This window comes from Scyliorhinus torazame, chromosome 14 (genome assembly GCF_047496885.1).
Source record: "Scyliorhinus torazame isolate Kashiwa2021f chromosome 14, sScyTor2.1, whole genome shotgun sequence".
Lineage (NCBI taxonomy): Eukaryota > Metazoa > Chordata > Chondrichthyes > Carcharhiniformes > Scyliorhinidae > Scyliorhinus > Scyliorhinus torazame.
This window is the reverse complement of record NC_092720.1, coordinates 206,996,754-207,015,234: the sequence shown is the minus strand read 5'-3', so window position 1 is coordinate 207,015,234 and position 18,481 is coordinate 206,996,754. Positions and strand designations below refer to the sequence as shown.

The 18,481-nt window shown below is 39.2% G+C and overlaps 1 protein-coding gene across 6 annotated transcripts in view; it reads left to right on the top strand.

Annotated features, from left to right (window-relative positions):
* The window catches only part of ehmt2 (euchromatic histone-lysine N-methyltransferase 2), a 100,779-nt gene that overhangs the window by 48,338 nt on the left and 33,960 nt on the right, over positions 1–18,481 (top strand). For 5 of the 6 annotated variants that reach the window (XM_072475518.1, XM_072475516.1, XM_072475515.1 and 2 more), the window contains 4 exons: positions 1,856–1,966; positions 2,322–2,467; positions 15,717–15,860; positions 18,244–18,470. In XM_072475518.1, coding sequence (XP_072331619.1) covers positions 1,856–1,966; positions 2,322–2,467; positions 15,717–15,860; positions 18,244–18,470 — 628 coding nt within the window. The remainder of the gene's footprint in view (positions 1–1,855; positions 1,967–2,321; positions 2,468–15,716; positions 15,861–18,243; positions 18,471–18,481) is intronic. The other variant, XM_072475519.1, reaches the window with a different exon arrangement.

Below are 18,481 nucleotides of genomic sequence, written 5' to 3'. Positions count from 1 at the left end.
CAAAACAAAAATAAAAACATGAATGTTGCAGCCAAGTTCAAGAGTTCTCAATCCATCACCAGCCCTTTATTTTTCGCAAAATCCAACGAGTCCTCAGTCGACTCGAAGTAGAAGCGCTGATCCTCATGCGTGATCCACAGACGGGCTGGGTATAACAGTCCACACTTCACCTTTTTCTTAAAAAGGATCGACCTGATCTGATTGAAGCCTGCTCTCCTCCTGGCCACCTCTACACTCAGGTCCTGGTAAACCCGCAGGATGTTATTGTCCCATTTACAGCTCCGTGTCTGCTTGGCCCACTGTAGAATACGCTCCTTATCCGAGAACCTGTGGAATCTCACCACCATTGCCCTCGGGTCTCCCATTCGCGGCTTCCTCGCGAGTGCTCTGTGAGACATATGCAGCTCCAAAGGCCGGGAGAATGCCCCATCCCCCAGCAGCTTCACAAACATGTCTACGATGTATGTCCCAGTGTCCGTTCCTTCGGACCCCTCCGGGAGCCCGACGATTCTTATGTTCTGCCGACGGGACCTATTCTCTAGGTCCTCCACCGTCTCCAGGAGCTTCTTCTGCTGGTCCCTCAGCATGTCCACCTCCAGCTCCACCGCAGTCTGTTGTTCCTCCTGCTCAGCCAGTGCCTTCTCCACCTGGATCGCCCGATTCTGGGCGTCCAATCTATGCTCCATCCGCTCAATCGACACTTTTATCGGGTCCAAGAAGTCTCGTTTCTGCATAGCAAAGCCTTCCTAAATGACTTGCTCAGCTGCTCCATAGACTGCTGGGTCGACAAGACAGACGTCCGAACCTCCGCCATGCTGTCTTCTGCTGCAGCTACAGCCCAAGCCTTCTCTATCTTTTTGTTTCTGCCCTTACGAACACTTCTAGTCCTTCTCTCCATGCACTGAAGTGCGAATTCAGTAAACAGTTGCCACTAACATTCGTTTTACATTTGAAGTCCGGTAGAAAAACGGGGGAAAGGTCCAAAGGTCCGACCAGAGCGGGCCACCAAATGTGCGACTTACTCCTTCATATCCGCCATCAGAAGTCCGCCCTTAGTTTGTTTAACCAGCCCTCGTTATCCAACCCTTGGGAGCTTGAAGGGGGATTGTGGGAGTACATTGGTGATCGGTAAAGCAATGGGAGACAAGTGGTTATGTTGATGTTCTAATCATCCAGAGGCCTGAACAGTGATCCACAGTGAAAAGCAGTACAAATCTCACCATGCCAGCTGGGGGAATTTAAATTCAGTTCATTAACTAACTCTGGGATGAATAAAAGTCTGGGCGAGGGCAGCCCGGTGGCACAGTGGGTTAGCATTGCAGCCTCACAGCGCCAAAGTCTCATGTTCGATCCTGGCTCTGGGTCACTGTCTGTGTGGAGTTTGCACATTTTCCCCGTGTGTTTGCGTGGGTTTCCCCCACAACCCAAAGATGTGCAGGTTAGGTGGATTGGCCACGCTAAATTTCCCCTTAATTGGAAAAAAATTAATTGGGTACTCTAAATTTAAAAAAGAAAATCTGGGACGTCATAAAAACAGGTATGGTTCACTAGCATCCCATTGGGAGGGAAATCTGTCGCCCTTAGAGCAGGCCTGTGTGTGATTCTTAACTACCCTCTGAAATGGCCAAGCAAGCTGCTCAGTTAAATTCAAGGAAGTGGTTCGTCACAACCTTCTCAAGAGGTGGGCAATAAATGCTGGCCTAGCCAGCATGCTCGGGGCCCATGAATGAATAAAAACTTGGGAACTTGAAGTTTGACCAGGACAGTAAAGTTGAGTTCTTTGTGTTGGAGCCATGGCGAAGACTGGGCCTTGATCTAAAGACTGTGTCCTCTTGTTTCTTTTGCGCTTGGGCAGTGATGAATTCTTCAGCAGGAGGAGGGAGCCAGGTGCAAAGCGAGTACACTGAGGTCCCCCTGGGGTCTCTGGAGCTTCCCAATGAGAGTAGCCTTTCCCCGCAGCCGACAGGTAGGTGCCCCATTCACAACCCATCTACCTTCGCTTTACTTCAGCGGAAGCTTGTTGATCTTTAGGGCGCATTGACGGTGGGGGTGGAGAGTGTATTGACCCCTCTGCCCCCCTTATGACCCCTCTGCCCCCTGTATGACCCCTCTGTCCCCCTGTCTTACCCCTCTTCTTCCCCCCCCCCCCCCCCCCCCCCCCCCCCCCCCCCACCACACCACCATCTGAACCCTCGTCCCTCTGGCCCAGTTGACCCATTTCCCCCCGTTCCCCCTGAATAAATTGCGGATGTATTTTCTCCCCAAGTTATTATTTATATTCCTTTCATGGGGGGAGGTTAAACTCTGTCTCCCTCCTCCAGGAATATCCAATGATGCCAGCTCCATGGAGACGGATAAGTTTGAGGAGCTGCCGCTGTGCAGCTGTCGAATGGAGGCACCAAAGATTGACCGTATTACCGAGCTCTCCAACAACAAGTGCATGGCGACGGAAAGCACAGACGGACAGGTAAGAGTGACGGGCATCGCTGGCACAGGTGGCCCTATCCGCTGTGTGGAATGGGACAAGAAAGCTTAACCTTTCCATCGCCCTGGGCTGAACCTGCCTCACCTTCCATTGGTATTTAACTAGTAAGTGGGTAGAGTAGGTGGACGGGGGTGGGTCCTATTCGGGGAAAGGTTGTACTGGACATGAACCATGAACTCACTTTCCCTCTCCACAGATGCTGCCAGGCCGGCTGAGCTTTTCCTGCACTCTTGTGGGAGAACCTAGAACTGCAGTTACTGTTCAATAAGAAAGGATTGCCCACTTCAGTCAGAGATGAGGAATTTTGTTCTGTCAGATCGCCATGAGTCTTTGGAACACCCTTCCTTATAAAGTGGGAACACCCTTCCTTATAAAGTGGTGGAAACAAAGTCTTTAAATATTTTTCAAGGCAGAGGTAGATAGCTTCTTGACATACAAGGGGGTGAAAGTTGATAGGGGGTAGGCTGGAATGTGGAGCTGACGTTACAATCCGATAGGCCATGATCTTATTCTATAGGGGAGCAGGCTCAAGGGTTCATGCAATGCTTTCAGGATAGTTTCTTGGAGCAGCACATTCTGGAACCAACCAGAGAGCAGGTTATATAAGACTTGTTATTGCACGGTGTGACAGGATTATTTAATGACCTTAGAGTAAAGTTGACCACAATACGACTGAATCTTGCATCGAGTTTGAAATGAAGAAGAGTGGGTCTAAGCCTAATATTTTAAATTTAAATAAGGGCAACTATGTGGGCATGAAAGCTGAGCCAGCTGCAGCGAATCGATCAATATGGAAGACATTTAAGGCGATATGTCGGAATACTCAGAATAAGTATATTCCAGCTGTAAAGAAAAATTCTAAAGGAAGGACCCAACATCCGTGGCTAGCTAACTAAGTTCTGGAAAACATCAAACTTTAGGAAAAAACATATAACTGTGCAAAAGGTGAGTGGCAGGCCAAATGATTGGTCAGAATATAAAGAACAGCAGAGAATAACTAAAAGGTTAATCAGGAGAAAGAAATTAGAGCATGAGAGGAAGCTAGCTAGAAATGTGAAAATGGATAGCAAGCGTTTCTACAGGTATTTAAAAAGGAAAAGAGTGAATAAAATGAGTGTTAGTCCTCGAGAGAGTGACAATGGGCAGTTAAGGGGAGGCAGTTGTGTTGTCACTGGATTAATAATTCAGAGACATAGGGTAATGCTCTGAGGTCCTGGGTTCGAATCCCACTAGGGCAGATGGTGAAATTTGAATTCAATAAAAATCTGGAAGGAGAAGTCCAATGATAACCATGTAATCATCGTCGATTGTTTTAAAAACCCATCTGCTTCGCTAATGTCCTATGAGGAAGGAAATCTGCCATCCTTACCCAGTCTGGCCTATGTGTGACTCCAGACCCATACAGCATTGCGTTTGACTCTTACCTGTCCTCGGGGATGAGCAGTAAATGTGGGCCCCGCCAGCAACACCCACGTCCCATGAACGAATATTTGAAAAAAATTGTTTTTTAAAAGTACCCAATTCATTTTTTTTTTCCAATTAAGGGCAATTTAGCGTGGCCAATCCATCTACTCGGCACATCTTTGGGTTGTGGGGGTGAGACCCATGCAGATAGGGGGAGAATGTGCAAACTCCACACGGACAATAATCCGGGGCTGGGATCGAACTCGGGTCCTCCGTGCTGTGAGGTAACAGTGCTAACCACTGCGCCACCGTGCCACCCACCAGGGCAGAATGGTGAAATTAGAATTCAATAAAAATCTGGAGTTCAAAAAATGTCCAATGATTACCATGAAACCATTGTCAATTGTTGTGAAAACCCAGAGGGTTCACTAATGTCCTTTAGGGAAGGATATCTGTCATCCTTACCTGGTCGAGCCTGCATGTGTCGCCAGACTCCCAGCAATGTGGTTGACTCTGAGGGATGGGCAATAAATGAACAAATAGAGGATACAAAAACAATCCAGCAATAGCTGTAAATTAGAAGGTGGAAGGGAGAGAGGAACATTTTTTTATTAATTCATGGGATGCACTGCTGGCTGGGTCATCATTTATTGCCCGTCCCTAATTTCCCTTGAACTGGTTTGCTGGACCATTTCAGAGGGCAGATAATAGTCAACCACTTTGCTGTGGATCTGGAGTCACATGTAGGCCAGACCAGGTAAGGATGGCAGATTTCCTTAACTGAAAGACATTGGTGAACTGGATGGGTTTTTGCGACAATGGTTTCATGGTCATCATTGGATTTTTAATTCCAGATTTTTATTGAATTCAAATTTCACCATCTGGCATGTAGCGAGCAAACTGATGGAGATGCCGGCTGACAATCTCTGGGTCCTCATGGACTTCATTCTAGGGTCTTAGAAGAGGTAGTCAATAAGGTAGTCGATGGGTTGTGTGTTAATTTTTCAACATTTTCTGGATTCTGGAAAGGTTCCACCTGACTGCAATGTGGCAATAATAGCCCTTTGATTTATAAGGGAGGGAGGGAGGCAGTAAACGGGAAACCTGGCCAGTTAACTTGATGTCTGTCACGAGGGAGGTGCTCGAATCAATCATTAAGAGGTTATAACTGGACACTTAGAACAACTGAAGGTAATCATGAAGACTCAAGGCAGCACGGTGGCACAGTGGTTAGCACTGCTGCCTCATGGCGCCAAGGACCCGGGTTCGATCCAGGGTCACTGTCTGCGTGGAGTTTGCACATTCCCTCCCGTGAATGCATGGATCTCACCCCCACAACCCACAAAAATGTGCAGGGTCGGTGAATCAGTCATGCTAAATTGCCCCTTAAGTGGAAAAAAGCAATTGGGCACTCTAAATTTATATATTTTTTAAATCAGGAAGAGTCAGCATGGTTTTGTGAAAGGGAAATCATGTCTGACCGATTTATTAGAGTTCTTTGAAGGAGTAACGTGTGCTGTAGATAAAGGTGAGCCTTCAGACGTACTGTACTTGGATTTCCAGAAGGCGATAAGGAGCCACAGCAAAGGTTATTGTGAAAAATAAAAGGTCAGGGTGTCGGGGTTAAAATATTAACATGGATAGAAAATGGTCTGGCTTGCAGAAAACAGAGTATGCATAGATGGGTCTTTATCTATCTTGCAGAGTGGAGTCCCTCAATTTAGATGAGGGGAGCGAAGGCATGGTCGTGAAATTTGCAGATGGTACAAACATAGGAAGGAAAGTATGTTGTGAAGAAGTCACAATGAGTTTGCAGACAGGAAGAGATGGGTGAAGCGTGGGCAAAAATCTGATCGATTGAATATAATCTGGGAAAATGTGAAATTGGTCACTTTTACAGGAAGAATATAAAAGCAGAATATTACTTTAACGGAGCAGAACTGCAGAATTCTGACGTGCAGGGTGATCTAGGTTTTGTCGCGCATGAGTTACAGAAAATGGATATGTGGGTACAGCAAGTAATTAGGAAGACTAATGGAATGCTATTCTTTATTACTTGATGAATTACAACCATAGAAAAGTTACAGCACAGGGAATAACAGGATTTATTGTTTATTATAACAGGGACTGACAGGATCTGGGCGGGACGATAGCACAGTGGTTAGCACTGTTGATTCACAGGGGCAGGGTTCCAGGTTTGATATTTAGAATATAAGGCAATGACAGGATTTACTATTTATTTTAAACAGGGAATGACAGGATTTACTGTTTATTTATAACAAGGAATGACAGGATTTGCTGTTTATTTAAAACAGGGAATGACAGGATTGACAGATTATTTATAACAGGGAATGACAGGATTTACTGTTTATTTAAAACAGGGAATGAAAGGATAATAGGGAATGACAGGATTTACTGTTTATTTAAAATAGTGAATGACCGGTTAACAGGGAATGACAGGATTAACTGTTTATTTATAACAAGGAATGACAGGATTTGCTGTTTATTTAAAACAGGGAATGACAGGATTGACAGATTATTTATAACAGGGAATGACAGGATTTACTGTTTATTTAAAACAGGGAATGAAAGGATAATAGGGAATGACAGGATTTACTGTTTATTTAAAATAGTGAATGACCGGTTAACAGGGAATGACAGGATTAACTGTTTATTTATAACAAGGAATGACAGGATTTGCTGTTTATTTAAAACAGGGAATGACAGGATTGACTTTATTTATAACAGGGAATGACAGGATTTACTGATTATTTAAAATAGGGAATGACCGGTTAACAGAGAATGACAGGATTGACTGTTTATTTATAACAGGGAATGACAGGATTGACTTTATTTATAACAGGGAATGACAGGATTTGCTGTTTATTTATAACAGGGAATGACAGGATTTACTGTTTATTTATAACCAGGAATGACGGGATTTACTATTTATTTATAACTGGAATGACAGGATTTGCTGTTTATTTAAAACAGGGAATGACAGGATTTGCTATTTATTAAAATCAGGGAATGACAGAATTTGCTGTTTATTTAAGACAGGGAATGACAGGATTTACTGTTTATTTAAAACGGGGAATGACTGGATTTGCTATTCATTAAAAACAGGGAATGACAGGATTGATTGTTTATTTATAACAGGGAATGACAGGATTTGCTGTTTATTTATAACAGGTAATGACAGGATTTACTGTTTATTTAAAACGGGGAATGACTGGATTTGCTATTCATTAAAAACAGGGAATGACAGGATTGATTGTTTATTTATAACAGGGAATGACAGGATTTGCTCTTTATGAAAAACCGGGAATGACAGAATTTGCTATTTATTAAAAACAGGGAATGACAGGATTGATTGTTTATTTATAACAGGGAATGATAGGATTTACTGTTTATTTATAACAGGGAAAGACATGATTTACTGTTTATTTAAAACAGGGAAAGACAGGATTTACTGTTTATTTAAAACAGGGAATGACAGGATTTACTGTTTATTTACTACAGGGAATGACAGGATTTACTGTTTATTTACTACAGGGAATGACAGGATTTACTGTTTATTTAAAACCGGGAATGACAGGATTTACTGTTTATTTACTACAGGGAATGACAGGATTTACTGTTTATTTACTACAGGGAATGACAGGATTTACTGTTTATTTACAACAGGGAATGACAGGATTTACTGTTTATTTACTACAGGGAATGACAGGATTTACTGTTTATTTACTACAGGGAATGACAGGATTTACTGTTTATTTATAACAGGGTAAGCCCGGATTTACTGTTTATTTAAAACAGGGAATGACAGGATTTACTGTTTATTTAAAACAGGGAATGACAGGATTTACTGTTTATTTAACACGGAATGACAGGATTTACTGTTTATTTATAACAAGGAATGACAGGATTTGCTGTTTATTTAAAACAGGGAATGACAGGATTGACTTTATTTATAACAGGGAATGACAGGATTTACTGTTTATTTAAAACAGGGAATGACAGGATAACAGGGAATGACAGGATTTACTGATTATTTAAAATAGGGAATGACCGGTTAACAGGGAATGACAGGATTTACTGTTTATTTATAACAGGGAATGACAGGATTGACTTTATTTATAACAGGGAATGACAGGATCTACTGTTTATTTAAAACAGGGAATGACAGGATAACAGGGAATGACAGGATTTACTGATTATTTAAAATAGGGAATGACCGGTTAACAGGGAATGACAGGATTTACTGTTTATTTATAACAGGGAATGACAGGATTGACTGTTTATTTAAAACAGGGAATGACAGGATTTGCTATTTATTAAAATCAGGGAATGACAGGATTTACTGTTTATTTAAAACAGGGAAAGACAGGATTTACTGTTTATTTAAAACAGGGAATGACAGGATTTACTGTTTATTTACTACAGGGAATGACAGGATTTACTGTTTATTTACAACAGGGAAAGACAGGATTTACTGTTTATTTAAAACAGGGAATGACAGGATTTACTGTTTATTTACTACAGGGAATGACAGGATTTACTGTTTATTTACTACAGGGAATGACAGGATTTACTGTTTATTTACTACAGGGAATGACAGGATTTATTGTTTATTTAAAACAGGGAAAGACAGGATTTACTGTTTATTTACTACAGGGAATGACAGGATTTACTGTTTATTTACTACAGGGAATGACAGGATTTACTGTTTATTTAAAACCGGGAATGACAGGATTTACTATTTATTTACTACAGGGAATGACAGGATTTACTGTTTATTTACAACAGGGAAAGACAGGATTTACTGTTTATTTAAAACCGGGAATGACAGGATTTACTGTTTATTTACTACAGGGAATGACAGGATTTACTGTTTATTTACTACAGGGAATGACAGGATTTACTGTTTATTTAAAACAGGGAATGAAAGGATAATAGGGAATGACAGGATTTACTGTTTATTTAAAATAGTGAATGACCGGTTAACAGGGAATGACAGGATTAACTGTTTATTTATAACAAGGAATGACAGGATTTGCTGTTTATTTAAAACAGGGAATGACAGGATTGACAGATTATTTATAACAGGGAATGACAGGATTTACTGTTTATTTAAAACAGGGAATGAAAGGATAATAGGGAATGACAGGATTTACTGTTTATTTAAAATAGTGAATGACCGGTTAACAGGGAATGACAGGATTAACTGTTTATTTATAACAAGGAATGACAGGATTTGCTGTTTATTTAAAACAGGGAATGACAGGATTGACTTTATTTATAACAGGGAATGACAGGATTTACTGTTTATTTAAAACAGGGAATGACAGGATAACAGGGAATGACAGGATTTACTGATTATTTAAAATAGGGAATGACCGGTTAACAGAGAATGACAGGATTGACTGTTTATTTATAACAGGGAATGACAGGATTGACTTTATTTATAACAGGGAATGACAGGATTTGCTGTTTATTTATAACAGGGAATGACAGGATTTACTGTTTATTTATAACCAGGAATGACGGGATTTACTATTTATTTATAACTGGAATGACAGGATTTGCTGTTTATTTAAAACAGGGAATGACAGGATTTGCTATTTATTAAAATCAGGGAATGACAGAATTTGCTGTTTATTTAAGACAGGGAATGACAGGATTTGCTGTTTATTTATAACAGGTAATGACAGGATTTACTGTTTATTTAAAACGGGGAATGACTGGATTTGCTATTCATTAAAAACAGGGAATGACAGGATTGATTGTTTATTTATAACAGGGAATGACAGGATTTGCTCTTTATGAAAAACCGGGAATGACAGAATTTGCTATTTATTAAAAACAGGGAATGACAGGATTGATTGTTTATTTATAACAGGGAATGATAGGATTTACTGTTTATTTATAACAGGGAAAGACATGATTTACTGTTTATTTAAAACAGGGAAAGACAGGATTTACTGTTTATTTAAAACAGGGAATGACAGGATTTACTGTTTATTTACTACAGGGAATGACAGGATTTACTGTTTATTTACTACAGGGAATGACAGGATTTACTGTTTATTTAAAACCGGGAATGACAGGATTTACTGTTTATTTAACACGGAATGACAGGATTTACTGTTTATTTATAACAAGGAATGACAGGATTTACTGTTTATTTACTACAGGGAATGACAGGATTTACTTTTATTTATAACAGGGTAAGCCCGGATTTACTGTTTATTTAAAACAGGGAATGACAGGATTTACTGTTTATTTAAAACAGGGAATGACAGGATTTACTGTTTATTTAACACGGAATGACAGGATTTACTGTTTATTTATAACAAGGAATGACAGGATTTGCTGTTTATTTAAAACAGGGAATGACAGGATTGACTTTATTTATAACAGGGAATGACAGGATTTACTGTTTATTTAAAACAGGGAATGACAGGATAACAGGGAATGACAGGATTTACTGATTATTTAAAATAGGGAATGACCGGTTAACAGGGAATGACAGGATTTACTGTTTATTTATAACAGGGAATGACAGGATTGACTTTATTTATAACAGGGAATGACAGGATTTACTGTTTATTTAAAACAGGGAATGACAGGATAACAGGGAATGACAGGATTTACTGATTATTTAAAATAGGGAATGACCGGTTAACAGGGAATGACAGGATTTACTGTTTATTTATAACAGGGAATGACAGGATTGACTGTTTATTTAAAACAGGGAATGACAGGATTTGCTATTTATTAAAATCAGGGAATGACAGGATTTACTGTTTATTTAAAACAGGGAAAGACAGGATTTACTGTTTATTTAAAACAGGGAATGACAGGATTTACTGTTTATTTACTACAGGGAATGACAGGATTTACTGTTTATTTACAACAGGGAAAGACAGGATTTACTGTTTATTTAAAACCGGGAATGACAGGATTTACTGTTTATTTACTACAGGGAATGACAGGATTTACTGTTTATTTAAAACAGGGAATGACAGGATAACAGGGAATGACAGGATTTACTGATTATTTAAAATAGGGAATGACCGGTTAACAGGGAATGACAGGATTTACTGTTTATTTATAACAGGGAATGACAGGATTGACTTTATTTATAACAGGGAATGACAGGATTTACTGTTTATTTAAAACAGGGAATGACAGGATAACAGGGAATGACAGGATTTACTGATTATTTAAAATAGGGAATGACCGGTTAACAGGGAATGACAAGATTTACTGTTTATTTATAACAGGGAATGACAGGATTGACTGTTTATTTAAAACAGGGAATGACAGGATTTGCTATTTATTAAAATCAGGGAATGACAGGATTTGCTGTTTATTTAAAACAGGGAAAGACAGGATTTACTGTTTATTTAAAACAGGGAATGACAGGATTTACTGTTTATTTACTACAGGGAATGACAGGATTTACTGTTTATTTACAACAGGGAAAGACAGGATTTACTGTTTATTTAAAACCGGGAATGACAGGATTTACTGTTTATTTACTACAGGGAATGACAGGATTTACTGTTTATTTACAACAGGGAAAGACAGGATTTACTGTTTATTTAAAACCGGGAATGACAGGATTTACTGTTTATTTACTACAGGGAATGACAGGATTTACTGTTTATTTACTACAGGGAATGACAGGATTTATTGTTTATTTAAAACAGGGAAAGACAGGATTTACTGTTTATTTAAAACAGGGAATGACAGGATTTACTGTTTATTTACTACAGGGAATGACAGGATTTACTGTTTATTTAAAACCGGGAATGACAGGATTTACTGTTTATTTACTACAGGGAATGACAGGATTTACTGTTTATTTACAACAGGGAAAGACAGGATTTACTGTTTATTTATAACAGGGAATGACAGGATTTACTGTTTATTTATAACAGGGAAAGACAGGATTTACTGTTTATTTAAAACCGGGAATGACAGGATTTACTGTTTATTTACTACAGGGAATGACAGGATTTACTGTTTATTTACTACAGGGAATGACAGGATTTACTGTTTATTTATAACAGGGTAAGCCCGGATTTACTGTTTATTTAAAACAGGGAATGACAGGATTTAATGTTTATTTATAACAAGGAATGACAGGATTTGCTGTTTATTTAAAACAGGGAATGACAGGATTGACTTTATTTATAACAGGGAATGACAGGATTTACTGTTTAATTAAAACAGGGAATGACAGGATAACAGGGAATGACAGGATTTACTGATTATTTATAACAGGGAATGACAGGATTTACTGTTTATTTAAAACAGGGAATGACAGGATAACAGGGAATGACAGGATTTACTGATTATTTAAAATAGGGAATGACCGGTTAACAGGGAATGACAGGATTTACTGTTTATTTATAACAGGGAATGACAGGATTGACTTTATTTATAACAGGGAATGACAGGATTTACTGTTTATTTAAAACAGGGAATGACAGGATAACAGGGAATGACAGGATTTACTGATTATTTAAAATAGGGAATGACCGGTTAACAGGGAATGACAGGATTTACTGTTTATTTATAACAGGGAATGACAGGATTGACTGTTTATTTAAAACAGGGAATGACAGGATTTGCTATTTATTAAAATCAGGGAATGACAGGATTTGCTGTTTATTTAAAACAGGGAAAGACAGGATTTACTGTTTATTTAAAACAGGGAATGACAGGATTTACTGTTTATTTACTACAGGGAATGACAGGATTTACTGTTTATTTACAACAGGGAAAGACAGGATTTACTGTTTATTTAAAACCGGGAATGACAGGATTTACTGTTTATTTACTACAGGGAATGACAGGATTTACTGTTTATTTACTACAGGGAATGACAGGATTTATTGTTTATTTATAACAGGGAAAGACAGTATTTACTGTTTATTTAAAACAGGGAATGACAGGATTTACTGTTTATTTATCACGGAATGACAGGATTTAATGTTTATTTATAACAAGGAATGACAGGATTTGCTGTTTATTTAAAACAGGGAATGACAGGATTGACTTTATTTATAACAGGGAATGACAGGATTGACTGTTTATTTAAAACAGGGAATGACAGGATAACAGGGAATGACAGGATTTACTGATTATTTAAAATAGGGAATGACCGGTTAACAGGGAATGACAGGATTTACTGTTTATTTATAACAGGGAATGACAGGATTGACTGTTTATTTAAAACAGGGAATGACAGGATTTGCTATTTATTAAAATCAGGGAATGACAGGATTTGCTGTTTATTTAAAACAGGGAATGACAGGATTTGCTGTTTATTTATAACGGAATGACAGGATTTAATGTTTATTTTAATCAGGGAATGACAGGATTTACTGTTTATTTAAAACAGGGAATGACAGGATTTGCTGTTTATTTAAAACAGGGAATGACAGGATAACAGGGAATGACTGGATTTGCTGTTTATTTAAAATAGGGAATGACCGGTTAACAGGGAATGACAGGATTTGCTGTTTATTTAAAACAGGGAATGACAGGATTGACTGTTTATTTAAAACAGGGAATGACAGGATAACAGGGAATGACAGGATTTGCTGTTTATTTATAACAGGGAATGACAGGATTGACTGTTTATTTAAAACAGGGAATGACAGGATTTACTGTTTATTTAAAACAGGGAATGACAGGATTTGCTGTTTATTTAAAATAGGGAATGACCGGTTAACAGGGAATGACAGGATTTACTGTTTATTTAAAACCGGGAATGACAGGATTGACTGTTTATTTAAAACAGGGAATGACAGGATAACAGGGAATGACAGGATTTGCTGTTTATTTATAACAGGGAATGACAGGATTGACTGTTTATTTAAAACCGGGAATGACAGGATTTGCTGTTTATTTATAACAGGAATGACAGGATTTGCTGTTTATTTAAAGCAGGGAATGACAGGATTTGCTGTTTATTTAAAATAGGGAATGACCGGTTAACAGGGAATGACAGGATTTACTGTTTATTTATAACAGGGAATGACAGGATTGACTGTTTATTTAAAGCAGGGAATGACAGGATTTACTGTTTATTTACTACAGGGAATGACAGGATTTACTGTTTATTTATAACAGGGTAAGCCCGGATTTACTGTTTATTTAAAACAGGGAATGACAGGATTTACTGTTTATTTAACACGGAATGACAGGATTTAATGTTTATTTATAACAAGGAATGACAGGATTTGCTGTTTATTTAAAACAGGGAATGACAGGATTGACTTTATTTATAACAGGGAATGACAGGATTTACTGTTTATTTAAAACAGGGAATGACAGGATAACAGGGAATGACAGGATTTACTGATTATTTAAAATAGGGAATGACCGGTTAACAGGGAATGACAGGATTTACTGTTTATTTATAACAGGGAATGACAGGATTGACTGTTTATTTAAAACAGGGAATGACAGGATTTGCTATTTATTAAAATCAGGGAATGACAGGATTTGCTGTTTATTTAAAACAGGGAAAGACAGGATTTACTGTTTATTTAAAACAGGGAATGACAGGATTTACTGTTTATTTACTACAGGGAATGACAGGATTTACTGTTTATTTACAACAGAGAAAGACAGGATTTACTGTTTATTTACTACAGGGAATGACAGGATTTATTGTTTATTTATAACAGGGAAAGACAGGATTTACTGTTTATTTAAAACAGGGAATGACAGGATTTACTGTTTATTTATCACGGAATGACAGGATTTAATGTTTATTTATAACAAGGAATGACAGGATTTGCTGTTTATTTAAAACAGGGAATGACAGGATTGACTTTATTTATAACAGGGAATGACAGGATTTACTGTTTATTTAAAACAGGGAATGACAGGATAACAGGGAATGACAGGATTTACTGATTATTTAAAATAGGGAATGACCGGTTAACAGGGAATGACAGGATTTACTGTTTATTTATAACAGGGAATGACAGGATTGACTGTTTATTTAAAACAGGGAATGACACGATTTGCTATTTATTAAAATCAGGGTATGACAGGATTTGCTGTTTATTTAAAACAGGGAATGACAGGATTTGCTGTTTATTTATAACGGAATGACAGGATTTAATGTTTATTTTAATCAGGGAATGACAGGATTTACTGTTTATTTAAAACAGGGAATGACAGGATTTGCTGTTTATTTAAAACAGGGAATGACAGGATAACAGGGAATGACTGGATTTGCTGTTTATTTAAAATAGGGAATGACCGGTTAACAGGGAATGACAGGATTTGCTGTTTATTTAAAACAGGGAATGACAGGATTGACTGTTTATTTAAAACAGGGAATGACAGGATAACAGGGAATGACAGGATTTGCTGTTTATTTAAAATAGGGAATGACCGGTTAACAGGGAATGACAGGATTTACTGTTTATTTAAAACCGGGAATGACAGGATTGACTGTTTATTTAAAACAGGGAATGACAGGATAACAGGGAATGACAGGATTTGCTGTTTATTTATAACAGGGAATGACAGGATTGACTGTTTATTTAAAACCGGGAATGACAGGATTTGCTGTTTATTTATAACAGGAATGACAGGATTTGCTGTTTATTTAAAACAGGGAATGACAGGATTTGCTGTTTATTTACTATAGGGAATGACAGGATTTGCTGTTTATTTATAACAGGGAATGACAGGATTTGCTGTTTATTTAAAGCAGGGAATGATAGGATTGACTCTTTGTTATAAACCCGGAATGACTGAATTTTATGTTTGTTTTTTTTCTTCCTAGTTGAGTGGCTGCAGTAACAGCATCAGCAAATGTGAGACTATGAGACCATCCAGTCGAGTAACGCTAATGGTCCTGTGTGAAGTACACAGGGCTCGAATGGTGAAGCACCATTGCTGTCCAGGCTGTGGCTACTTCTGTACTGCGGTAAGCTCCCAAATCCCTGAGCCAAAGAACACGTGTTTAGCCAAAGTGGATTAGGGACACCTTTGATTGATCTCAGTTAAAATATTGTAACAAAACCAATAATTGGCAATTTGTAACTAAAGTGACAGCATTTCTAGCCATTTGTACCTTATCTCAACAGAATTAAGTCAAAAGTTAAACATTTCTGAATAGGATCTATCCTGTAACTTGCTGGTAACCACAACTACATGAAATGATTGACAGTATTAAAATGTCGATTCTAGAAATGATAATGTTGGATGATACCGCACAGCTGGGGGCCCTTTGGCACCTCATGCCTGTGCCAGCTCTTTGGAAGCACCCGCCGTGCCCTTTCCTGGCAACCCTGCAATGAGGGCGGCATGTTGGCACAGTGGTGCCACACAGCGTCGGGGACCCGGGTTCAATTGCAGCATTGGGTGACTGTGTGGAGTTTCAACGCTCTCCCCGTATCTGCATGGGTTTCCTCCGGGTGCTCCGGTTTCCTCCCGCAGTCTAAAGATGTGCAGGTTAGGTGGATCGGGCATGGTAAATTGCCCATTATTCTCCAAAAGGTTTAGGTGGGTTATGGGGATGGGTTGGGGGAGTGGCCCGAGGTAGGGTGCTCTTTCAGAAGGTTGGTCCAGACTCGATGGGCCAAATGGCCACCTCCTGCACTGCAGGGATTCTATTAAAAGAAGTATTTATCTAACTTTGGCATCTGACTCCACCATCCATGCAACTAGTGCATTCCAGTTTACCATAACCTAATGTGTTTAAAAACTTTCTGTACATCTCCATGCAGATCTTTAGCCAGTTACGTTAAATCTGTGTCCTCCTTCCAGTCAAAACACTTACCCTTGCTTCACCTTGTCAAGACCCGTTTCTTTCCGCTTAGAAAAGTGCGCTAGAAGAAAGTAAAGGAATGGCGGGTTGCGAGGACTGTAGACTAGTTGGAACCAAGATGGGAAGTATTTTTCACTCGGATGGTTGTGAATCTTTATAATTCTCTACCCCCAGAGAGCTGTGGATGCTCCGTCGTTGAATATATTCAAGACCGAGGGACGGAGAGCTTTATTGGACGCACAGGAATCGGGGCATGGGGCAGCAATGTGAAATTGAGGCCTTCTTGAATAACAGAGCTGCCTTGAAGGGCTACGTGCTCTGTTCCTATTTCTTGTGCACTTTATTACTATCTCCGTGGAGATCAATAATGTGTTAAAAAGAAATGTGAACATCCAGTGACTGACTGAAAGGATCACATTACAAGATTTCAAGTTTAAAGACTTCTACTGTAACAATCAAACTGAAAGCAACATTGACTGTTTCAGCAGGCAACGAATGCCCTAAGCTACAGGAAGATTTCTCATTTATTTCTAAAATGACTGAAAATCACTCTCTTTGCCGCCCCAGCCATCAGCCACCATAGTTATACTTTGCTCTGTTCCTTAAGTGGATACCTAATTCTCCAGGAACGAGTCCGAGGTGATTCTTAGCTGTCGCAGGTTTGCTTCCTTTCTTTTCCTTTCCCCAGTGGGTAACACCTAATCCCAGAATTGGCTCACATGGTGAAGGACGAATGGGAGATTCTTCCCTCTAGCCAAAGCTGGACAAATCTGCCAGTCTCATTTAAAGCTCACAAATAGTTCTTTTCAATCTGCGTGCGAGCTTCCGCCTGCATTCTGTGTAGCGAGTAGCGATTTGCTGCCTCTTATCTCCTTTCTCTCACTCTTTCTCTCAGATTCCCACAGATTGACCCGTCTGTGAAATTCAGTGATATTTTGGGAAAACCTGAGACCCAATCCTACAATGGCTTTCAGTGGCCTATTCACTCAAAGCACGTCTCCATGGCAAAATTAAGCGCATGGACTTTTTTTTCCCAGATAGAAATGTGAATTCCCTATTCTACAGACCCCCAGTTCCATTTTATCTTGGAATTAAAAAGACAGTTTAAAGTGTAACCGTTTATTAAACCTGACACTCTTAACATCTCCTTGGGAGACTATCCGCCATCATTATTTATAGGTGTGAATTTGTGTGAATATTTTGCACCTTCTCCCCTGCCCCCGACCCCCTTTAACAGCCATGCCTCCCAAGCTTCATGTCTGATAGAATTCAGAACATATCACATGAGCCACTTCAGACAGTCCCAAAAGATGATAATTTTAGAAACGTCATCATTGCGTGTGACACCTTTGTGTATCTGAAGTCTTGTTACTATGCATTAATTATTTTATTTCGCCATTCCAGTTGTGAAGAACCTTTTATGAGATTCCCCATTAGAATTTATTCTTCACGGTGCGTGCAGCTCGAGATGAGCACTCGAGATGGGCGTTTGTGAGTGTCTTTTGCATGACGTGTGAGGCTTATTTTGGATTGTTTGCAGGGATCGTTCCTGGAGTGTCACCCAGACTTCAGGATCACTCATCGTTTTCACAAGGGCTGCGTTTCCCAGCTCAATGGGATGATCTTCTGCCCACACTGTGGGGAGGACGCCTCAGAGGCCCAGGAGATCACCGTGGCCAAAGCAGACACATCCAGCATGGTGCCGGTACCAGCACCTCCCAACCAGGAACACCTGATGAATGGTAGAGCAGACACCACACACGCCAGGTGAGCAGGAT